Genomic DNA, 25,394 nt, shown 5'->3' with positions numbered 1-25,394 from the left:
ATGTAAATCATCTATATTTAACGTCAATATAGCTTGAGTATTTACATCCTGTGGTAATGTTTACGATGCTAATTGCAGGCAGTATTGGCTGCTGCCTCAGCCCAGGGATCAGTTGTGTTCTCTGCATTCAGTTAAACCAGTTCAATGCTGAAAGTAAGAATTGTGTGTGTGTGTGTGTGTGTGTGTGTGTGTGTGTGTGTGTGTGATTCTGTGAATGCTCAAACGCATTAGGTGTAAGTGGCGTCGGAGAGGCTAGCATCGTCAAACAAATTACACAAAGAAAGAGGCAGTCTGTGCTCTCAGACACGTTACAGTGATTGAGCCTGAGAGGTAGAGTGTGGCATTCTTTAAACACACTGTGTTTAGGGAGAGGTGGCGTATCTAAACACATTATGGATAAGAGAGATGGGGTTCGTGTAGCAAAATGCATTACTGAGTCGGAGAGGTTGAGGGAGTGCAACATTTCTAAACACATTATGCTGGAGCGGCGATGGCATGCTTAAACAGAGTGTTGATGGAGAGTGGAGAGAGAGAGGGGGTCAAGAGAGTTTCTGTTTTATTTCGGCGTGGTGTGTGCGCTTTGTCTTCCCGCTGAGTGCTGACTGAGTTCTGACATCAGCTCAGCCCGAGTACACAAACTTATCAGAGTGATTTGTCTCACCTAAAGCACACTTGAGGGCTTATTGGCACTCCGGTACACTCAGATATGCACATAGACTTGGATACAAATGTGAATAAAGTCACAAATTGACAAGCACTCACAGTCTTTATTGGCTTGTTTTTGTTTGTTTTTTTTTCAACCTGGCGTCTAATAAAACCAGCTTGTAGAATCACTCCCAGACCTACTCCCCTGACCCCAGCGATAAAGCCCGTCATGAAAGATTAACATCAGATTCAGCAAAACACTTCAAGACATGTTCCCCCATACTTTATCTTGGCACTGCGTCCAGGCCAATTAACCTTACAAGCAGGCCCTTTTTCTGCATGCCAACTCTGAAGCAGCAGGGGCACCTCATCCCTGGCATTTCTCTTCACTTGGCAACAGAACACCTTGAACAATGCAGGAAAAAACGCAAAAAATTCTCTCTTCCACTCTTCTGCTCCTGTGCCTGCACTCATGTCGAATCTTTTCAATTAGCCAGGTTGACTTTGCATGGCTAATTAAGTCCTCATCCTTGACGAGCTGTCTGACTTCTCCTCCAAGCCTCTTACCGGGGGTTTACAGCCCCGCAGGGGCCACCGGCCAGACGGATTGTTGTCCAGCTGGAATGGGATTAGCAGCGCACCAGGGGCCCGAGGCCCACAGTCCCTGAGCCTTTGTTTGAATCTGAAGTGTCGAGTTGGAAGGGGTGAAGCAGGCAGAGGGGATTGAGGTAATCCCCTCCTCTTCAGGACTGCTCCTCAGTGGGGCAAATCCCCAGTAAACCACTGAACACTGTAGACCACCAACCGCCATCAGAGCCACTGTTTACCCATCACACCCCGGCAGGTAGAAGGCCAAAGAAAAAGACTCCCGCGCACTGACATGAATCAATGCATGTTCTGAGGAGTCGGGTTCAGCGCTTGTAATCAAAACGCGCTGTTCCCTGGTGAAGCGTAAAGTATAGGAGTTGTCTGGCAGGATTAGACGCGTCATGCTGTGAAGCAGCAGGTTATGAAACCCACCTAGTCTACCAGGATTTTGTTTGTTGCACCCAGCACTGATTAGATTTATGTAATCAACCACCTGCCAATCTGAGTAATTTTAACAGAGAAACACTGATCAGTGGCAAGGATTATTTTGAGAATACGCTGAGAATAACATGGAGCGCTAAAAAGTGGTCTATGAGCGCAGAGCCAAGCAGGTCAGCCTGTATGGCAGTTTAAGTTACAGTGGCAAGAAAAAGTATGTGAACCCTTTGGGATTTCTTAGTTTTCTGCATTAATTGGCCATTTAATGTGATCCAATCTACATCTAAGTTGCAAGTAAACAAACACAATGTGCTTAACCTAATACCACACCACTAATAATTAACACATTTCATGTCTTAATTGAACATAACCATTAAGCATTCACGGTGCTGGTGGAAAAAGTAAGTGAACCCTTGGATTTAAGCTCCTTTGGCAGCAATAAACTACACCAAACATTTCCTATAGTTGCAAATCAGAGCTGCACAACACTCAGGATGAATTTTGGACCATTCGTCCTTACAGTACTGCTTCAGCTCAGCCATGTTATTATGGGATGTCTGATGTAAATGGCTCTCTTGAGGTCATAGCATCCCTATTGGATTCAGGTCTGGGCTCTGACTGGGCCACTACAAAAGTCTTTTTTTGAAGCTACTCTAGATAGTAGATTTACAGTGTTCTGCTACATTACAATAGAATAAATAAAATACAAAAATGTCAGATCTGCAATGGAAAGCAAAGCAATAAATGCAGGAAACTAGGACATTTCAAAGGGTTCACATACTTTTTCTTGCAACTGTTGTTAGTGATGATGACTCCCAGAAGCACTCCCACACACCTGTGCCATGCAGGTAGAAGTAGACATGTCTTTGCTGCTGGGTGTATACAGTGTGATACAATGCTGGTGCAGATAATAATAGATGATTCAAAACCTCGGTATTCTGCTAAAGGACATGTTTTGTTTTGCGATATATGTTTTGCCTACATATTTCCCCTGACAACTGTTGCTTTAAGGTAATCCTGTATATAGAAGATGAAGACATGTTAATCACAAATAGCTTAGCTTCACAGGCTAAACTTGTCAAGTCTGCAAAACCCTGCCACAAAGAACACAGTGAGTGGTTTGTTTTACAAACCTCCGCCCTTTTTAAAGGATTAGGTGAAGGGGGAAAAAGCTGAATTCTGTAAATTGCCAGGTTACTCACCTCAAAATCAGGTTATACAAGTTGCAACTAGTGTGCTAAACCGCTCCAGAGTGAATGAGCTTCCTCAGTAGAAATCCCAATTAGTCAACTAATTTGCTTTGTTTGTTTTTGTGAATGCTCCTTGGATGAAAACTGCATTGCTTTGTTGTTTGCATTCCCACTGAATTCTTTCAAAGGTGCGAACGCAGTCGAACTCAGCCTGGAGTGTGACCTCTCCTCCCTCGTGGTGCACCTGTGCGTCAGCCTCAGCGTCGAGCCAATACCAACAGGCTGTCTTTCATCGCAGTGTGTGACAGAAGCACATGAGATTAGAGCAGAATCCACCCAAAACAACCACACTGAGCTGAGGGATAATGCGCAGCCCAAACATCAGAGGGAAACAGGAGGACGCTGCTTCATCTATCATCCAACAAGAATCCACCCCGAAGAAAAACACGGGGACGAGATGCGCTGCTATTGTCCAACCTCGCTGGCACAGGAAAAACAGGATGTGATGAGTTTCTATGCCTGAGGTGACTGGTGAACCGCTTGTGCCACCAGCCTGGAAACTTTTTTTAAAATTTTATTCAAGCAAACAGTTGCTCCACTTATTCATGCTCACATTCTTTTTTTTGTCTTTGGCTCCATTTGGAAGCAGGCAAGTGTGTAGATTATTTGGCTTGAGAGCTTCATCAGCTTCATCAATGATGGGCATTGATATTATGAAGCTCTGAATAGACTTAAGGCTTCGGGGCTTTTTTGACTCTTTGACTGTAGTTGATGGAAATCCAGTGCTAATTTGAACAGGGCACCATTATGCACCATTCACTGCGCAGGTGACTGATGTGGTTTCTTCCACTGTCAGTACTTATTTTACAGTCGTCACAAAGGATTCAGTTCAAAGGGAGGAATTCAGTGCCAGAACATATGCAATGTAGCTGTTTGAGACACTTAATACATTGGTATCATCTTTATCTTTTCTTTCTGCCACACACAGGCCCCCCACAGTCGTACAGTATCTTGTTGGCGCTCTCTATTGAAATGCAAGATGGCTGGAGTACAGTGAGCCTGTATGTCATTGCATGATGTGATTGTGTGTTTGAGAATGTGTTCAGCGAGCTTTGCCCAGTTCTCACCAGCAGGACCAGAGCCTTGTCTTTTTTTTTCATTTTTTTTTTCAAAAGCTGGATTTCTTGCGTCAGTTCTCTGAGACATCAGGACTGACGGGTCAGAGAAAAGGAGCCTCCGACCGAAGAGGAATGAGTCTGATCCTTTGCCAGACAGCCTCAGCTGGAGGAGGGAGGGGGGGCGCCATCCACTCGATGTTTCCAACAAGTCCCCGCCCCCCTCCCCACAAAACCCCCTCCACAAGCCCTCCACCCACTGTCCACCCTCCCAAAATTCATTTCTGGACACGCAGCGATAACAGAATTTCCGGGGAACTGTCCAAACAGACTGCCCTGTGTTGCAATGGGCACTGTGTGTACAGTTCTGGGTATGGCGCAAAATTGGGATTATTCCATTAATAGATGGGTATCGGTTGTCTTTTCATTGTCAGCACTTTAGCACAGAAATTAAGCCCCATTTGTGATGCTGAGTCGTGGAACAAACCACAGCTCCATCTTTGTCCTGAAAATTGATTGTGTTTCTATCGCGTGCCCTAATTCGCCACATGCTCGGCTGCTGAAGCTGGATCTTTAAGCTTGAGCTCGTGATATTTGCTGTCAGGCCCCAGATGGACTGTGTTGTGCCGGTCGAAAAGACCCTACAAATGACACACTGACTTATTTATTTTAACTAGGCCTGTTGTACAGCCACAAACTGCTGACATTTATGTTCTATTAAATCCCCTCTTCCCTTTCCACTCCATTGTCCTCTCTGTCTCATAGTTTCTCATGGTCAAAAGATGAGGCTTCAAAAGTCAGCGTCACAGTCACATTGTCCTGATCTCTTGATGATCTCTCTTTTTTTTTTGAACTCATGGAGACATTCTTTAAAGACATTTATTATAATGCAGTAAAGAGTAATGGAGTGTTTCATTCGCCATAATGAAACCTAATCACCCTGTGGACAGTGCTTTGAATCCATCTGTCCGGTGGTTTAATAGTCCTGGTTGAGCCGTGGAACAGAGCAGCTCTCGGTCAGCAGCCTGTCAGGGAGAGCAGTTGAAGGTGGGGATTCCTTTCAAGTGTGGTGGATGATGATGAGATGAGTAGCTGGAAGTCCAACTTTCTCCCCCACTTCTTGGGAAATGATGAATTCTAACAGATGCTGGTGAATCCTGTAAGAGTCTATAGATTTAAAGCCTGGTCACATCAGAATTTAAAAGTGACACATTTTGCTACCCGATCCAGTGGAGCCACCACAATCAGCTCTATTCAAATTTGGTGAACTTTGACCCACAAATTTGCACCACTGACCACAAGAGCCGTGTTGTCAGGGCTCCAATTTAAGAGGAGCTGGACGAGGCCATCATAGCAGTCGCACCTTTTGCTTTTATTTAACTCTTGTCTGTTGAGTGTAACCTGCTTCATAAAGGTTGGATGGTTTGTTGGAGAGAGGGGATGATGGTTCAAATATGCCTTTTCAATAAACTCACCCACTGGCCCATTAGCAAATGAGCTAACAGGTTTGTTAATGAAGAGTTCCACACTTAGCTAGCTCGCTAACTTGGAGAGCTTCATTTCCCACTTCAGTTCTCAAATCAAATGATGTAAAGTGGTGTCAGCAAAATTCCCAGGTGGACAAAACGACCCAGACGAGAGAATAGGCTGAAAAGCTACAGTAGCTCTCGCAAATGTGTCAGCTTGTTTACTACATCAGTATAGAAACTAGCATTGCAGCTAGTCGCTACATCATCAAGTTTTTCTGTGCACTCTCTTCTGTGAGAAAACTTTAATGAATTGAATTTTCACTTCATGGATGAAGGTGAAGGATGAACAAAGACTTCTCAAAGAGACTGTTATATAAGTATAGAGTGGTGTTGGCTTCATCCCAAAAACATTAAATTTATAGCTGTTTATTATCTTCTCTTCCTTGAACAAAACTTTTATATCCACATTTAAAACTTGCCTGTCAGTATTATAGTGTACAGCTAAGAGTTTTCTGTTTACCGCCGGCCTCGTCTGTGTTATTTGCCAAGCAAGTGTGAAAGATAATTGGTCACCTAGGAGGTTTTAATGGAGCTGCTTTGATGGAGTCATTTAGTTGCACCGCTTTGCATTTCATCACTTCTGTCTGTCAATTATACTTGATTTACAAGGTGTCTAAGGGACAGCGAATGTGAAGCATCAATTTGTGAGTGGGTGATTGCACTAGAGAGAGAGAGAGGAGATGGCAGGATATATCATTCATTACCATGGCAGGATGTCCTTCAATTATCCCTTGTCGAATTGGAGTGAGTCATTTCAGCCATTACTCTTATGAGGGAACAATCTCTCTCAGGTATATACGCTGGGAGTCTGGATGAGTGTGCAGGAGCGTGTGCGAATTGTAAAGGAAGGTATATAACCACATCAGAACCCCAGCAGACTTTTTTGTGGAGGCATTGTGCTTTTGTACAGGTGGGATTCATCGCTCACCGTACAGGCCCGTCAGAAGTCTCTGTTTACACAGATGGTTTGTATTCACCCGAGGCCCTATATGAATGCTGTAAAGCTGAATATGTGGACTTTGTCTGCATAGAGTAATGAATAGAGAGTACATGACAGTTTTGTTCTCAGCGTTACATGACACGGGGTCTCGTAAAAAAAAAAAGTTAAAGGCTACAGACATGAACCTTTTCGCCCCCCTCTAGACGGACTGGAGCTCAAAGGTTGTGAAGTTCCCCAAAGGTGCATTATGAGCCCTGATAAATTTGAACTGATAATATTGTGCTAATGGCCCTTAAAGAGGCTTAGGGCAATAAATAAGAGATAATTATGTCGTTAAAAATGAGGGTTTAGGGGTCGGGGGGCTTTTATCTGCAGGAAAAACAGGCTTCAGTAATGAAATGTGATGAAGCCCGGTGCCAGTCGAACAGGACAGTCGTGTATATCTGCGATGAGTTTCCCTCTCCTGATAAAACACAGAAATGTTTTCCCTTGGCGTGGAAGTGTTTGCCTGTTCACACAGCTGGGGCAAATCACCGTGGAGAAATATGTGACGGCTGAGTCACCAACATGCCACAACGCATCTATTATATTACAAGGAGACATTCAGCAACCGAGCTAAAATACATAATTTCACTTTCAGATATTTTTCTCTGAAATCATATGGTAGTGATCAACCCTGGGCTCGCTTCTCCAAAAGAATAAATTGTTCTCATCCCTTATTTTGGAAGGAATATTATCACTCTACACATTACTCCCAGTGATTTAATGGGCTTTTTACATAACTTTATTTATACACGCCAAATTTGCAAGTGATCCTTCCTCTTCTCTTTACCTCTGTATCAGCTGATAATCATTTGGAGGATATGGTGACACATTTTTTGTGCATAATTCACATGCCTCCATTTATCTTATCAAGTGTTACTAACCTACTGTAACTAAATGGAGCTTGGTAATATTATTGCTGAAATAGTCATTTTTCATCCTGCTCATCATCACCCAGTGAGAGGTAATTAGATTATTGAGAAAGACCTTATCTCCAAACACTGGCACACGACTCCACTGATGTTGAAATCCACTGAGTCACAGTTACTGCGTTTTGAGTTGTGGTTCTGTTTAAGAATAATAATAAAAAGTACTCATGTAGCAGAAACACTGTGACAGTCAGAGTCCCTCAGTTAGGTTTTCTGCATATAATCTGTTAAATACAACTGGTTTGAGACGCTTTAGAGAAGGATGGAAGTGCGGCTTCCTCTTGTGGGATTTTAAGCTTTGGTTTGATTCATGAAATAACAAAAAGAAATCGAGCTCCCAATTGACCATTATACACTTATTCAGCAGTATGAATGCAGCGGGTGTCTCTATCTGTCTTATCTGTCTCGTTCTCTCCAGCCCTCCTTATTTAACACACATATTCTTGGAAGCGAATGTGAGCCATATTAAATCTGACTCCTCTGCTGAGCGGTAATGCGAGTGCCGGCGGTTAGTTTTATATGTTTCACAAGCGTGTAAATATTTAATAGAAGAGCGGGCTGGAGTGCTGTGTCACTGTTCCTGCCCTGTCAGCCATACCGACGTACAGGGAGAAATACTAAGAGAATTTCTTCCTGACAGGAGAAATTTATGGAGCAGCCAGAAGATTCATACACAAGCCTAATTCTTAGCCGTCACAGCCGCATTCTTGGATCCTGTGACATAGACATGGATATACAAGCTGTTTATGGTTGCAGAATATGTAAGTTGGTATAGATGTTGATACCCGACTTGATATGTATGAAATATGATGGCGACTAACAGCATTCCCAGCTTGGGGATGTGTGTGTTTGTTATTTTGTTGCTGCATACGTACATATGCTCACAGGCTGCTGGGAAGTCAGATACATTTTCTGGTCTCGCAAAATTTTCCATTCATATTTCTGAAACCCACACGTCTCGCACATATTTCACTTCCTTATTTATATGATCAGCCTGAGGTCCCAATCAGCTGACAGAACTGAGTATTTTTGCAGGACTAAAACAAATAATCAAAGCTGGATTTATAAACACTGATGTCAAACTATGCTGTAGGACTTGTGGTGAGAGGGTCATTATTAATTTGGTTGGTCAAAACATTGCATGTCAGGCTGCATGTTGCTCCCAGCCTCGCAGCCAGAGAGCTCAGGGACAGGAATCCAATCTCACGAGACGGACCTGCTCTTCTTTTTGCAATAATTAGAATCAATAATGGAAAACAATGCAAATTGTCTATTTGCCTTGTGTTTGCTGTTGATTGATATTTGTGAGAGGCAGCTGCACCTGTTGCATCATGGTCCTCCTTGCCATCCAATGCACACAATGCTTTTTCAGTTTAGGCAATAAAATAAGAAAAAAAACATTGAAGAAAAACCAATGAATCATTACATTACATTTTTATGTTAAATGTTTGCGCAAATGATGCTTTCAATACCTTATCAATATATTTACGACTGACAAATATCACGTGACATTTGTGTCAGTGACAAAATATAAAAAATAGTTGGAAAAAAAAGACTTTTATTTTGCCTATACTGGAGAAAAATGTCTATATCCAGTTCAGAGCTTCAGATCAATAGACCTATTGATTACAACTGGATAATGCAAAAATATTTTCGGAAACCATCTCGAGAGCTTGTGCAGCTTGCAGTAATAAAAGAGAGGAAATTAGAAAGGAAATTGTGGGTAACCAGTGGAGTGGAGGATAACGCAATAATAACACTAATAATGGTAATGATAATAATGTTGATAATAATAATTATAGCCAAATAAAGCCCTATCATAGACTGGCAACCTGCCCAGGGTGAACCCTACCCTCACCCAGTGTCAGCTGGGATTGGCTCCAGCTCCCCTGCGACCCTTAAAGGATAATCTCTATGGCTAATGAATGAATGGATGAATGAACTGTAGCCAAATATACCTCAGCCATCTGGAGGTGCAGTTGCTGCAGCTATGGATTAGACTTGAAACAATAAAAATAATTGTTAGTTGAAAATTAATCAGCAATTTTGATAAGGGCACCCCGGTGACCAGATGGATAACTGTCTGCATCATTGAGGGCTCAATAATTTGAGAATTAGCTAATTATGCTTTTATATTCTTATAAGATACACTGTAAAATAAATCTACTGCTTCCAGCTTCTTCTATCTAAATTAAAATTTGTTCATTTTACTATTTTGTTTGTTAGAAAAAATTAAAAAAAGGAAATCAATGGACTGATGAATATTGTCATTTGCAGCCCTAGAGTGGGTACATATTAAAATGCCACTTTTGTGAGCAGTTTTATTTTATTTTGTGAAATCATGACAACATTAATACCTGCATTTTAGAATAAGATAAGAAGTTGCAATGGGAGTTTTAGACAGGACTGGACCTTATTCTGTCAACAAGGTGGGATACTTCAGTGTTGGTTTCCAGGCTTGTTCCATCCATCCACACCCATGGACCGATGGCAGCAGTAACTACCAGATTTCACTCATTATGAGCTGCCACCGAAGTGAACCAAAAAATGCTCCTGTGAACAAACTTTAGGAAAACATTCTGAAAAAGTGAAACTACATTTTCAGACTTAATCTGGATTAGACTGGACAGGGTGAAAAAAGGTCCCATAATGCTTTTAGTCTCATCATTACACCCCCACCTTAACTGATCCTACCAAACCTTAGCCCTCAATGAGGTTTTACCTTAATTTCGGCGACCTAGCACAGAAGCTAATGCTCTTTGCGAGATCCCTCACAGCCTCTATTCACACAGACTGTGGATCTGTGGGTGTGGATGGGAGGCAGGGCTAAAGGAGAGCAGATTTCTCAGAGGCCTGTAAGCTCCCCGATTCGACCATATAGAAAGAATAATGAGCTTCTCCGCCGTTGTCTCGACCCAACCCCGGGCTTAAGTTCTCCCCCAACAAACCTCCATTCACAAATGGTTTGTTTTGCATTTACATATACATACGATTTAAAGAAATCCTCCAGGTCTCGGATTAGTCCCCCCCCCAACTCCCTGACTTCAAGATTTCTCTTTCCGCATCAGTGACGCTTCATGATGGGCTTTCTTTGACCCAAATGACTCAGGAGTCTTTCATCTGCGAGCTGGAAGTCACTCAGTCATTCATTTGTAACATGGCACTTGTTCAGCTGCTCTGATTTAAACAACCCCCGTTGGTTCACGTGTAGCGTATATTATGGTGATTTACTTCAGAAGAAGAGATTACACCTCTGCTCTGGACATGGTTATGTTGTTGCTCAACAAGTGCACGCCAGCTGATGTGAGAAAAAAAACAACTCCCCCGTCCTCCTCCTCTCCCCCCCACGCAAGCGTCAGCAGCAAGTGTCGGCAGGAAATGATCCGCTTTTTGTGACTCAGTGTTACGTTTCAGTCGAACTTCCTCGCTTCCTGTAAACGGTTCCTGATCCTCCTTGTACCACCGTCATCATCGGAGCAGAGCGGACACATCTGCGCGAGGCAGGGCTCCACAGGAGACTTCAGTCACCAGAAAGATGGATGGAAATGTATCAGCGATGAATAAATACACCCAACAACTTCCCTCCATCCCCTCCCTCATTGCAACAGATGTTACAGCTCGGTAGTGTTTTCCCCTCCCATGGTGCAATGTGGTTCCACTTTTGTTTATTTATGCACTCATTCCCGTACTTGTCTTGAGTGGATGCGGAAGCTGGATGTGCACGCATGAGAGTGCGTACATGCATGTGTAGGTGGCTCGTCCGGGGCTAAAAGAGATTACCCGAGTTCCGTCATGCACACGATGGGGTTGCGTGACCCCATTGTAAACCTGGAGCCCGACCTTTGACCTTTTTGAGAAGCGATGAAATGGAGGGAAACCTCCCATTTCCCTCTGCCGGGGTTTGGAGACTCTTCTGGTGTAGAGGAAGCTTTGTTAATGAGCTCTAGAATGGATTTTTAATGAAAGCGCCACTTTGTCTGCGGAGCGAGAAAAAAGGCAAAAAGAAACAGGTGTCGGCACTTCACTGGACAGGCGACAGCGCAGGCGGATGATTTTAGATTTTTAATGATTATAAAGACCCAGAGAGTCAAAGTGTGTGTGTTTAATCACATAACTTCCAGACTCTCCCTCTCTCTCTGTCAAACTCCAGATGTCTTCTCTGTTAAAATGATCTCTTCATATGGATTTAGAAATATTAGAAACCTTGAGCTGACACTTCCACATGCGAGCGGAGACGCACTTTCAGGCTTCATATACTGTGATGTATGGCTGCTTGTACAGCTCTGAGACAGAGACAGACGGGTTTACAGAGTTACAATAATGATCCCCTACACATCTGTTTTTTTCTTTTTTTGTTCTTTTTCTCTTTGCTCCTCTTCCATGCCTACACATTCAGGTAAATGTTTAATCGAGACATACTTCTAGAGCAACTGGCTGATATATTAGGTGATCTTCCCGTTTTACAGCCCGGCGTGTGCGATGAAAAAGTCCAGAGTTGCACAGATATCGCCTTAACTTAATGCACTTCTTATCCTCCCTCTTGCAATAAACCTTGTCAGTATAACTCACCCATGTGCTGATGCTTTACAGTTTCACTTTCCACACTTGTCATTTGTTACTGCGTATTTTACGATGTCATATGATCATGGGTACACCCCCCACCACCACCCACCACCCCCGACCTTCTCCTCCTATGTGCATATCCGTGCACAGACTCGCCCTCAGTCTCTTTGCCGCAATGTGTCAGATAAGCAGCTTCATGGCCTCAGCGAGCAGCCTCACCACCACACTAATGGAAACGCAGCTTTGCCACAACACCCACCAGTTGCTACTGTTCTTCCTCTGTCCTTCCTCCAGTCCTTCCTGACTGTCTCCCGCCTTTTCCTCCTGGACCTGTCATCTGCTGAGTAAGGGGAGGCTGCGTGACCCCCTGGTATCATTCCATGGAAGGCGGTGTTGGTGAAAAGGAAGTGAATAGAAGGAGGAAAGCCTGTCGCAGAAAGGAAGCGATGGCCGTTCCTACCTTGAACTTCACGTTGTCAGTTATCGAAACGGCAATTAATTATTCTGGCGAAGTGGCAATGGCCTCCGGAACACGGGGTCAGGTAGGATATGAGCCGGGCGGACCGTAGGCGTGCGCTAAAGAGGGGAAGGAGGTCAAAGGGCGACGTGTGCAACATACAGGGCGGGACATTTCCGATGTTCTCTGTAAAAAAAGACATCTGAGGTCGTGTTACCATAATCGTTTTCTCTAACACACACACAGTACATTAACAGCGCTTCCCATAACCACCAGATGAAGACACACCATCATATCAGTAACAGCGCATTGACACTTGCCACACACACACACACACACACACACACATGGACCATCCTGACGCCGAAGCTCCTATCCACTGTGTCCTCATACACAGGGCGTCTCATGTCCTCTTCTATTTTTACCGGCAGGCGCTGAAAGCCTCTGGAAGCTCCTTGTCAATGGGCATCTCATTCCACCGCCAACGGCGTGTCACCATTTATTAAGTCGTCATTACTCAGGCTGCGGTGGTGCCGGGGGGGGTGTCTGAAATAGATCGGCGAGGATAGGTCCCGACTGTTGCTGCGCTCCCTAAAGGGCAAGCCATAAAGGCGTGTTCCAGCACATCTCACTCCACCGGCGGAGATCGATGCAGGTAGCCGCGCCGCTATTAGTTTGGCTAAACTAGATGAATGGGGAGGAAGGTGGCTGATGAGGGCAGAGGAGAGAGACAGAGGTCGATGGAGCGAGGCCGAGTGAGAGAAGAGGGCACTGTCATGTGTCTGTCTGCACCTCGCTTTGTTTTGGGTAAACAGCTAAAAAGGCTGTTTAAACTAAAGGGGCGTTGAGGTGAGAGGATGGTGGCGGCCATGGCTGTGGAAGTGGAGACACAGAAGAGGGCAGGAAGATCCACTCAGACCAACTTAAATAGATAGATACATCATTATGTTTCATTCCACAGCAGAGAGTCATAGTTGTATTATATATTACTATAATACTGCACTGACTAAGTTAATTTCTGGTTTGATGAGGCAGGAAATGTGAGCAGTTGGACGATCGAACCGGTTGTGAACAAGTCAACCATTAAATCAGATTATCTAAGACATTTTACTTGGAGATCAAACTGAAAGCAAACACACCTGAAGTGTTGGCAGTGGTCCCAGATTATACAGGAAACTTGGTCCCTCTCAGCCACAGCAGGTCAAAGCTGAAACCAGAAAACAGTTTGGACAGTTTGGTTTATACTGTTAATGTTTGCCTTCAGTGCTGCCTTCCTGATAACTTTGGCTAAACCAGGGTTTCAGCGGGGGTTTCTTACCCTGTCTGACTTTTAATAGCAATGACGTTGTGTTTCCAGAACTCAGCAGTTAACTTGGAGAATAAAAGTGTTGTTTTTACCAAGAGGAACGATGACTGAAACTACAAAACCAAGATCCAAGCTGTAATAAACTGTAATTAGGCTTTAAGGACGAGGTTTCTTTAAGGTGACAGATGTCCCACATGCTTTACTTTTCTTGTTCTTCATCCAGAAATTATTTTGGATCCCAAAAATGCTGCCGAAAAGAAAAGAAAAAGTTATGTGCCAACTTTAAATAAAACACAAACATGCACAAAATGCCAGATCAGATATGCTCTTCCATGCAGCAGTAGCTTCAAAACAAAACAGCAATGAGACTGCTGTAATATGAGGGTGCCCTTATATGTATGTGTGTGTATATATGTATGTATATAGATGTATGTGTATATATATAAAAGCCCACATTCACCACGCTCACTGTACCAGCTCATTTCTCACAGTGTTTTCTTTTGGTGTCTTAAGGTGTGTGAGTTGACACATCAGCACCCCTGTTTATCAAAGCTTTTATCACCTCACCCCCTGAGAGGAAGCAGGAGGTGCCCACTCTCACACACACACTCACACACACACACATGCACACACACACAAACACCTGCAGGGGCTAGCAGCAGGGTTTGTGTGGGTGGGGGGTGGCAGTAGGAGGGGGGTGGGGGGGTTGTTGTTGACCTGTCTCGCTGATGTGAATGACTTTACCAGAGACAGGATCCGTCTCAGACTATACAGGTTAACTACCAGCATGTGTTCCCCCCCCCGAACCACAGGGTTCATCTGGATATGGCCAAAATATCAAGTCTCCGTGGGAACACTGCGACTGTGACCGCCCCTAATGTCAAAACATGTAAATAAATATTTTGAGCCCAAAAAAGAACAACAAACAATATAAAATTAATCTGAAAGCCAGTTTCCCTCATAATCTACTCTACTCAGGGGGCGGGGCTTAAAGTGTATGTGATATGGCCATTATAGAAAGTAGACACTGTTGTTCTGTGTTGTCTGGACCTGATTTATTTCCTTTAACTTTTCCCAGGACTGTTTTTCTTCCTCCATGACATCCAGTCTGCTTTTTACCAACTGACTTGAATCCCAGGTTTGAGCCAGAGAAAGCCGTACATGTGACCCACGATGCATTTAGGGTTTTAAAGAGATAATGTGGACAGTCTGTCTCATCTGTAGTGATCCAACTCTTAATTTTGAAAGCAGTATATTTCCCTGAAATGTTGTCACACATCTTGACCCCGCGCTGAAACAGCTGCTGCGTATAAAGTGACTGTTGCATGATGGAAAAAGCCATAACACAATGTAAAAAAAACAAAAAAAACATAAAACTACTCCTCTGTTCTGTCTTTTCAACAAAATCTAACAATTCAACTTTTACCTCAAGGTAATGTAGAGTTTGTACGGCACACAAAACCCTTAATGGGCGAAATGGGGGAAAAAATAGAAGCAGCCTCAGGAAGAGCAACAAAGGAGGGACAGGGAGACAAATCAACTAACAGGGGCATTAAAACCCAGAGGACGCTTTGTTTGGGGCTTTTTAAAGCTACACACCACAGCGTATCACCATTATCAGTCCTGTGTGTCGGCTGATTGGAAAGCTCTTCCATGAGATTTATTTCATTTCTGCAGACTGCACAAGATTTACTTCCCTCACCACACACTAGTTTTTTTCCATCTACTGGTGGAAAAGGTGATGGAAGCACTGACCAGAGGAAGAGAGAAGAGAGAGACAGGAAGATAAAAAGAAGTGACAAAGGGAGAGCAAAGTGAGAAATATATTAAAATGAAGGAAATGGAGAATTGATGACTAATAAAAAAAAAGGAAGCAGGGAGGGAAGAGAGGAGACTATAAAAACCTAACCATCCACTATACTTCCTATCCACTGTACTGGTTTCATCGTCGCTTCCCCCACCTCTCTCTCTCTCTAGCACTCCCCTTCTCTCTCTCTCAGCTGCTCTCCCTCCCCTCCCCTCTCTTCCCGTGGATGGTGAAGCTCTCTTTCTCTCTCTCTCCCTCTCTCTCTCTCTCTCTCTCTCGCAGTCTGGTGGAGCCGCACACAAGGATTAGAGGGTTGCTGTGAGTGTCTGCTCAAAGAGAAGAAGCCAGAAGACAGGAAAAAAAGAGAGAAAAAACATCCTGTAGAAAAGGATAGCCTGACTATTGTGGATAAGTGATCTGGTTTTACCTTTTACTCTATCTATCATCTCAGTCAAGCCCAGCTGAAGCCTTAGCTGAGCCCTTCACCTGGAGGAGGACAGAGAAGCCAAGGGACTGGACTGTATATCCTGGACCTCCACACGGGGAGCCATGTGAGCCACTTCACACTACAGAAGTCCCCCCAACAGTCTGCACTCTGAGCTGGGGGAGCACAGCCAGGATCTTTTTTTTTTCTTTCTCCTCCTTCCACACACACACATACACCCCTGCCCCCTTTCCTCCTCCTGTCCCCTGGACCCTCCACTTTCAGGGCTCGCGTGGAGGGACTCTCCAGGCTCGGCGTATACCCCAGCGGGAGACACTTCATCTCGTGGGGGGGAAGTGGTCGGGGTGTGAGTGCCCCCTGGTCTGGAGGCCAGCCAGCAGCGCTCCAGCACCATGGATTACCTGTTTGGGATTGTAGTGCTGCTGTGCGGGGCGGTGCAGCCGGGGAGAGGAGTTGAGCCCAAGCACAACGTACCCAGGCTAAAGCTGTCATACAAGGGTAAGCCCATTCTCCGTCCTCCCCTGACTCCAGGATATACGCTGGTTTTGCTGGTGCTTTTAACGTTAGACCGGCTCTGTCTGTTTTATTCCTCTTGCCCATGGGTGCTCTCTCTCATGCTTTTCTTTTCATCCATTCTCTTTATGTTGAGTATCCCTTTCTTTCTCCTCTATTTCTGTGAATCTATTTCTGCCTCTGTGTTTGTCTCATTCACTCTTTCTCCCTCTCGGTCAGCAGCATCTAACTCTCTGCTCAAGCTTCTGTATTCCTGCCTCCCATTAACTCACTCCTGCCTTCTCACTTGCTCTCTGCTCGTCTCTTCAGAATCCACTGTTCTCCTTACAAATGGTCAGATTGGTTCCATATGCTGAGGAAGGGCTCCCGCCTGAACTTAAATGTATATATTGGCCCCTGTACCAGTTTCCCCCCTTGTGCTGTCCCCTTCTGCTAGTACTGTACAGCCCTGTTAAGTGCCCTGAGAGGCAGGAGAGCCGCTGTTTAAATGGCTTCTGTCCCAAAAAACATGTCATGACGCTACGGTCATGACATGGAGCGTTTCTTGAAGGGGCCACGCAGGTTTTTCTGACTTCTCATTAAAAGGATCCAAGAGTTGTAGACTCTTGTTTAATCGGGGAACTACTTATACGTGTTGATTTTAATGCTCATGCATTAAGTCAACTATCTGCAGCAGAAGGTCTCTGTAGAGAATGAGAGGGCGTTTTGTGTTTCTTTTTATATCGTGCACGTGTAAGTTTTTTGACGTATACAGCAAACATGTTATTCTCTCTCCTTCTGTGTTATTTTGAGGGGAGACTGCGGAGCGCCGGCTCTTCCTCTCCTCCTCCCTCTTTCTCTCTCTCTCTCTCCCTCTCTCTCTCTCTGTCTGGTCTCCTCTCCTCTCTCACACCCTACACTAAATCAGGCTCTTTGTAATAGCAGACTTTTCATCTCAGCTAGAAATAACTGTCAACATTTTTGGCATATTTTTGGAAGTTTTTTTTTTTTTTTCTTCGTCCTCTTCTTCTTTTTAATGTCAGTGCGGGAGGCTATTGTGGTCTTTGTCCTAAAACATGACCGAAAGTATAGAGCCGGGAGTGTGGTCTCTCGATTCTTTATTTTCGTCCCGTTACCCTCATAAAGCGTGCCCTCTGAAAATTTATGAACGAGTCTGATTTGCTGTCATTTTGCAGCAGAAAACATGAGTGTGGTTAAAACTCGTCTTGTGTGTTTGACTGTCACCCAAAGCTTTGGCTCTTCAGATAATTTCAGTCCATGTTGAGGGAAAATCGAATTTCGGTCTTGCGGAGGGTGAATATGATGTTTGTCACTTTAATTCATTTTCTATCTTTAGCCAAGACGTTTGGTATAACTTATGTTTAGAGGCCTGCTATATGACATGCTTTATTCTCTAGATGGGCTGCACGTTATAATTTGGGGGTAGTATATTTTCCTTTATCACCCTCTCAGTTTCCAAGTGTGTATGGTTATTGTCAAGTGAACTCAAAATGCATGTGGCTGTTTTCACTTTAACGTTTAATGCACTTTTCCAGTGTCTCCCGTCCCGATGGCATCGCTTTTGCACGGTTTGCCCATCACCATAAAGGATTTTTTAAAGGGCGATGACATGCATTTACCATGTGGACCAAATCAATCTGGAAAGAATCACCGTTAAAAGTTACCTGGCTCGGGCCGCGCATCCCCTGGGCGCCATCATGTCAGTTCACACAAAGCCGAGCCTGATGGGAAAATGTCATCCCTTCCTTCCACAGCCATCTGTAAAAAGAGAAAAGAATGTGAATACAGTTCCCTCCTGCCCCTGTCTGTGATCTTCTCCACTGTTCAGTCTGACAAGTGAACACGCTGCTGACAACAATACTAGACAAGAGATATGTCATCAAGCATCATGGTCTGCATTGACTGACTGTGCGAGTGATGGATGTGTATCTGCAGACGGAGAGAGCAGGTCTGCAGGAAGCGAGGAGGCTGTCATGATAGATGCACTTTGAGGATGTGCAATGATTTTTACTAAAAGTACATAAAAGCCTCATTGTTTATGTATGTGTGTGTGTGTGTTTGTGTGTGTCTGTGCGTGTGTGAATGTTCTTGCCACGTCTTGGTGTGAGGACTCAACACCCTCTCTTGTGATTTCCTCCTCTTAGACTGTAAGTGGTGTGTCGATGTGTGAGTTTGTGTATGTGTGTGTGTGTGTGTGTGTGTGTTTTAGCAAGACAAAAAAAGTGTCAGGTCTGGCGTGCACTCATATAATTAGACACCTGGTTTTGTGCTTGTGCCCGTGCACGTCTGCATGAGCTCACAAATTGTGTTTTTTTTTCCTTTTTATTGTGCTGTTGAATCGATGTTTCTGTAATTGCGCGTGATTGCAAACTGCTGCTGGCTTGCACCACCGTGTGTGGGTGTGTGTGTGTATGTGTGTGTGTAAATGCATGTCACAATGTGGTGTGTAAAGGCACGGGAGCGTATCATGTGCCGTCGTCTTTGTGTGTCCCCCGCTCGCCAGTGTCTCGGGGCCCACAGGTGTTTGATGGCTCTCTTGATGCCTGTCAGGGGGGACGCTTCTCAGTTCACACCCACACCGCGGTGGGAGGAGGGGGGAGGACGCGGTGGGAGGAGGGGGGAGGAGGAGGGAGGAGGAGATCTGCTTTTAATGAAGGAAAAAAGCTGGCAGACATACAGTAGACGACGCATAAGGAAGGGAGGCTGGTTGTTAAGTGAAGTGTCACTCATCCCCCAGCTCCCCCCCTCTATGAAGCATAGTAATTAAGTCAAATAAACGACAAGGAGGAATCCTCCTGGGAAGGACAGTCGAGGAAGAACAGAGCTCAGAGAGTTGTCCAACGGGACGATCACACCGGCACAGAGCGAAGGAGAGACCGAGGCCCAGGAGGAGTGGGAACGGTGGCAGCAACCAGCCGAGGCCTGTGATTTGAGGCGTTGAAATAAACACCAAGCATGTGAAAGCAAGGTCCCATGAAATCGTTCTCAAATGAGTGCTGATGACGCGCCCCCGGGGACAGATAGCCAGAGAGAAGTGAGTGATTTTCTTCCCCCCCGGAGAGGACAGGAGCCAACGACTGCAGAGTGAGCAGTTTGAGGGTTGCAGAACGTCTGCGCAGTGGAGGCAGATAGGTAGATAAAATGACCTCTCGTGGGACAGCTGGCGCAGCAAGTGCAGAGTAAATGATTTCCCGGTGGGGTCAGTTTAGACGTTCAGCAAAGAGGATCTGGCTTCACGGGGACAGAACGATGATCACAAGAGTTAATGATTTTCTCCTCGCCGCGATACTAAAATAGCTCTTACTTTCCTCGCCTTCACTAGTAACATAAGGAGACGGAGACATGGGGTGAAACTCAAGTCCAAGTTAAAATAATCTCACTCAGCTGAGATATTGCACATGTTGATACGGCCGCAATGTTGTGTAGTAAGTGGAAGGGGAAGGAATAAAATGGCAACTGGATGAGCCAACAGCAGTGAGAGAGTGTCCAGCAGAGCTTTATTAGAAAGACTATCAGTGCTGCTGTGTGTGGCACCACTGCAACACAGCATCCATATAAAGCACATGTAACTATGATACACTTGCATGGATCAATGCATACCTGCACACTGCACACAATTGCATTCCCAAGCACAATCCCATGTCGTAGCAGCCATCAGGAGGAACACTGACCCCTAAAGGTCAATCAATGCGCATACAGCGTGGAGGAGATTCAGGAGGGGGGTAAATTGGTGGAACTGCCAAAAAGAATTGACCCTGTTGTGATCTCTAAAAAGGAGCCCGGCGAGCGTCACTTTAAAAACCAAAAAGGTCTCGTTAAACAACCTGATAATTACCCCCAGCTCTGGGGCTAATTATGGAGCCTACTGTATGACCTCTTAATGCCACGGCGGCCGCCCCACGCCGGCTGGAGAGGGCGGAACCGAGGAGGAAAGATGGAGCAAAGGGAGACTGAGAAAGAGACGAGGGAATCTGGAATTGGCTCGCAACGCTTCAAAATAGACACTTGGTGTGGAACCGCACTCAACGCAGTCTGGACGCAGGCCCCATAATAAGCCTCTCTAAGTCTGTGCGTCTGAGCGTGCCCATGTGTGTGTACAGTATGCGTGTGTGGGCGTGCCTGCCCTGTGAAAATATGTATCATGTGCATGTATGTGTTTGTGGGTGTTTTGCATGCGCGCTGGGTTTTTTTCTATCAGAGTGTTGTGTCTGTTCAGTCTGTTACATGTGAACGAGCATCTGACTGAGCCGAGCCGCGCTCCCTCTCTCTGGTGTATCTGTCCACCCTGTGGGCTGGGGCTGACAGAGCGGATGTAGATAATTATAAGGTGTTCTCCCAACGCGCCAACTTTGGAGATGTCTGCCTCCCTCGCCCTCTTTCTCTTTCTTTTTCTCTCATCGTTCTTTTCTTGCTACCCCCTCCTCCCTCCTCTGTGGCTCAGTCCCTTCTCAAAGAACCACAACACCGCAGACCCTAAGTACAGTCTTCAAGTAGAGAGAGTGTGTGTGTGTGTGTGTGTGTGTGTGTGTGTGTAATATTTTTTCTACTTGTTTCCCTTTCCTGTCTCTTTGATTGCAGCTCAGTTGATACATATCTTTTGGCTATCCCTCTTTTCAACTCACACACCGACCGACCGTCCCTCATCTCTGGCTCCCACACAGCCACATTCCAATAGTATAAACCAATGTTTTGAAGTGGCTTGCCTTTCAACTATGCCCCCATGTTACATCCGTATACGCTCCGTTCCCCTGGCGATGACTCACTCACCTGACCGCAGTGTTTAATGTGCTCCCACCACCCTCGTCTGCAGGGTGAAAGATGGCATAATGAAGTGTGTAAGTGTGTGTGACACTCATTGCCCCACACATAATTGTGCAATGACACAAGCACGGTTGCAAAACAAAAAAGCCATTCATCAATTCTGTCACTTGTTTTTCTTGCAGTTTAACACTTGCATCCGAAAAACAGGGAGGATGGTTTTAATCAGTTCCTTATCACGTGTTGCTTCATATTATGTGTAATTTAAGTGAATATGGGAATGTTGGAGGAGTGAAGTGTATATTATCATTACCTCACGCTGACAAACAGGCAGGTATAATTTGAAAGTTTTACAACCTTTCACTCACATGTGTCTTTGGTTTTCTTCTTGAGTAGGTTTGTGTTTTGGAATGTAATGCATTTCCCCAGTCTTCATAAAACGCTCTGTTGCAAATAGCTGTTTTATTACAGGACTATTTACTTTAGAAAATTCTATTTAAGGGAAAACGATGACTGAAAACGGTCTGGATGCGTACCACAGCGGGAGTTAGTGTGTCAGCGCTGGGTGTTATTTGCTTAAAGATTATTCCGTGTATAGCTCACAGCGATTGTACATGTCCGTTGTACATTTTTGTCTCGGTGTGTGTGTACATAAGCGGTGTATGGACATGGCACACAGGAAAAATATCCAGTGTCTTTGCATCTGTGTTTGGGATGTGGGCTTGGGTTACAGCGCAGTGCAGATTGCTGAAGCGAGGGTATGAATGGGTCCCGCCACCTGCTAAGTCTTGTCAGTCAGATGGGGAGAGGGCACACCATTCAATCTGAACAGAGTCGAGTTACAAATGAGGGGGACATCTCCGCGGAAAGACGGACTGAAGGGGCTGCTAGACGGCAGACAGACCCAGAAAGACGTGGTTGAGAGTGTGAAACAGTTTTTTTGATGTTACTTAAGGATGCTGAGTGATTTATTATAATTACAGACACTGCTAGTGGTTTTAGTCCAAATGTAACACGCTGTCTTTTTTAATGTCATGTCTCAAGGTCAATTTAAGAAAAAAACAGTCGCTTAAAATCTCCGTAATTTGAGACTCTCTTCACTTTCGACTTGTGTTTTTCTTCTCCTCTCCTGTCATAAATAACACGAGCAGCGTGAGATATAACGAGGAAGGCTTTCAAAACACTTTACATCACCGAACTGGGCAATAAAAATCCCCACGTTGCAGCAGGAAATTATCGTTTTCCAGTGCGAAAGCGTTTCATGAAAAGCATTTATTACATGAAACCTCATTTTGTTCCTTAAATAAGACTGCGCGCAGGGCTGAAAAACGTGTGGATCTTTTTCGTTCCAGTGTCTCTGTCGCATCAATGTGTTTACTGTCACAAGTTTGCCCGGGACACATTCAGATCTGTAGCCTCGCCTCATTAATTTCTAATAAAATGGCAGAGCTGACATTCAGCTCCACCGTGCAGCTTGACAGGCTGCACTAACAGGCAGTGGCTCCAGACATGACCACACTAACCACAGCCTGGTTCCTCTCAACGTCCATCCGTCACACTGCCTGGCGGTAGATAGCACTATCTCCCTCCCTCACACTGATTTGTCAGTGTGTGTGTTTGTGTGTGTTCTTCTCACAAACAACTTTTGCATTCATGGCTGTTTTTATTTGCATGCAAAAAGTGAGTGTGTGTATTCACAAGTGCGTCTGTGTCTCCGTTTTGTTTGCCTTAAGAATTAATAAGAAGCAGAGCCACTGAGCAGCCTGGTTATACCATGAGCAGTTAGTGGTGTGTGAGTGGGCTTTCTGTGGCGGGCATGGCCAGGCCTCTTGCCGTCTGTGGTTGCAGTGCTGGTGGAAAAACCGCTCTCTGTGGTCCAGCCATGCAATGACAGGAGGAGACACACACTAATGAAATGGTTCCATATTCGACCACTTTTGTTGTATGCATGCTTTTTTTCCCCCCCCTTTAAATTTGTGCTCATGTTTCTGCCTTAGTTTACTGCTGTTTTTTTTGTCTATCATTCAGTTTGTTGCTTTCTCTGCTTTTCTTCTCCTGTCAACTCCTCTAGTATTCTCCGCTCGTCTAATTCCGCATCGCTCCTCACTTCTCTGTCTTTCTCTTTCTCTCAAGGGAGAACAGGAATGTTGTGTGGTGACGAGGAAGTCTAGCATTTGGGTTGAGAGAGATGAATGGTGCTGCCTGGTGAAATTCAACACATACTTAGACTACCCATATAGATTCCGCGTGGTTTGGGATGTGGTCACGTTTTCCTTGTTAGTCCCTCTGATACATATCCTATGGTTGAAAATACCCTGAGTCATATTCACAGAGCAGAATATGGTATTAAATCATCCCATAGGATCAGTACTTGACTATGAATGACTATGAATTATGGCTATGAGTCATTTTGGTTGAAAAACTGAAAATTAAGTTGAACTATTTTGACTGATTCTGTGTTTTTCACAGAGGTGGAATCAAAGCGAACTCCCTGTCTGCAGTCGGAAACTTGTCAGATATTTGGCTGCTGTGATTAATCAGTCAGCACACACACACTTTGTTCACGCATGCACACACACTCCCTGTTCCCTCGTCTTAATCGCGGAGTTCACGGCACCGTGTGTAAGGCAGCACATTTCCTGTCAGTGCACTCACTCACTCAGCTGCACCTGAATGAGAAAATCCAATGGCCCAGGTTGTATTATACAGATGGTCACCATGGAAACCAACCCACACCTGCTACTGTGCTTAGAAAGAGAGAGAAAAAGGGAGGGAGAGAGACAGAGAGAGAGAGGGGAGGTGAACTTTTGAGGCATGTGTGGATATCCTTGAGCTCAGGATAATATTTGAACACTTTGTTAAGCAAAGCTCTCAGCAAATTTCCATGGGGCGGCCGTCTCTGCTTTTTTCTTTTCTTTCCTTTTCTTTTTTCTTTTTTTTACTAACACCTGTGTTTTGTGGCTGAGGCCATCACAGAACAGCGAAACACACACCGCGCCACACACGGAGAAAAAAGAAAGCATTCAGAGGTAGAGACTGACATGCCAAACCAAACCGCTGGCGATATTACAGTACTGTGTGTCTTTGCTTGAAGCTAGTCTTGTATTTGAAAGATAAACATGTGTAATTCTCTGCTCTGGTTCCTTTTTGAGCTGCCATTTTATTTTCAGACCGGTCGTGTGTTTTCTTTTTCTTTCTTTCTTTTTTAAATTCCTGCCTGTCAATGGAGTAGCTCCTTCGTAGTAGCTACACACGCACTCTTTAAAACCACTAAAACACACAACTGGGGTCTAAGACACACACACACATACACACACATTCTGCCGACTGCAGAAGAGAAAGAACAATGTGAATGAGCAGCAAATGAACAAGTGAAACATGTCACTGGAGAAGCTCTTTACATACTGAAAACTCCTCTCCCCTTGTTCAGCATGAACTGTATATATGAACAAGAGAAGCACTTGAAAAGTGTTATGCATTATTTTAATGGAATATTACCCATCTGTTGAATCTCAGTCAAGTGTTTTCCTCTGTCAGGCTTTTATGTTTCATGTCACTCAAACACACACACACAGCTGCGCATACACACATTCAGATAAACATAATTTAATGCCCTGTCGCCTTTTCTTTCATACCGTTTTCATTATTCCGCTATTGCGTGGCATGTAGGCGTCTAAAATGCCTGCCTGTTTGGAGAATGGGGGAGTGAAGAGTACTCCACACACAATTGCACTTGAATTTTGAATGTAGCTCTTTTTTTTCTTTTCTTTTTTTCCTCTGGCTTTTTAAGACAAGAGCCAGGTTATTTTCCATAATGGAGTATGACAGAGGGACAAATGATAATTTATTTGAATGAATTGCTTGTATTTGCCCATTTCAAGGGGGCGTCCTTGAATATATATAGTGTGTGTGCATGGAATGAATGTGAAAAAGAAAACACAGGGCTTGAGTCTGAGTATAGATATATACAGTAGTAGATACACAGATTTATAGATATGTTACATATTCTGAAACGGGACACTTTTATCATTCAGTCATGTTTTAACAAGACACCAGAAATCGGGCCAAGACACTGATTGTGCAAAACCTTTGAGTGTTCACAGGTGTGTCTACATATTTGCATGTGTGT

The 25,394-nt window shown here is 44.5% G+C and overlaps 2 protein-coding genes across 2 annotated transcripts in view; both read left to right on the top strand.

Moving 5' to 3' along the window:
- Positions 1-15,962, top strand: part of tspan11 (tetraspanin 11) — a 78,529-nt gene extending 62,567 nt beyond the window's left edge. Inside the window, exon 8 of the mRNA XM_085769574.1 lies at positions 15,832-15,962. Within this exon, the coding sequence (XP_085625700.1) occupies positions 15,832-15,858 (27 nt within the window). The 3' untranslated portion in view covers positions 15,859-15,962. The remainder of the gene's footprint in view (positions 1-15,831) is intronic.
- Positions 15,963-16,132: 170 nt separating this feature from the next.
- The window catches only part of sema3aa (sema domain, immunoglobulin domain (Ig), short basic domain, secreted, (semaphorin) 3Aa), a 32,289-nt gene continuing 23,027 nt past the window's right edge, over positions 16,133-25,394 (top strand). Inside the window, exon 1 of the mRNA XM_085769570.1 lies at positions 16,133-16,492. Coding sequence (XP_085625696.1) covers positions 16,387-16,492 — 106 coding nt within the window. The 5' untranslated portion in view covers positions 16,133-16,386. The remainder of the gene's footprint in view (positions 16,493-25,394) is intronic.

The sequence above is a fragment of the Trachurus japonicus genome, chromosome 23 (genome assembly GCF_045865225.1).
Source record: "Trachurus japonicus isolate A0001 chromosome 23, Traja_1.0".
Lineage (NCBI taxonomy): Eukaryota > Metazoa > Chordata > Actinopteri > Carangiformes > Carangidae > Trachurus > Trachurus japonicus.
Note: the sequence above shows the minus strand (reverse complement) of the source record. Positions and strands in the feature narration are given on the sequence as shown.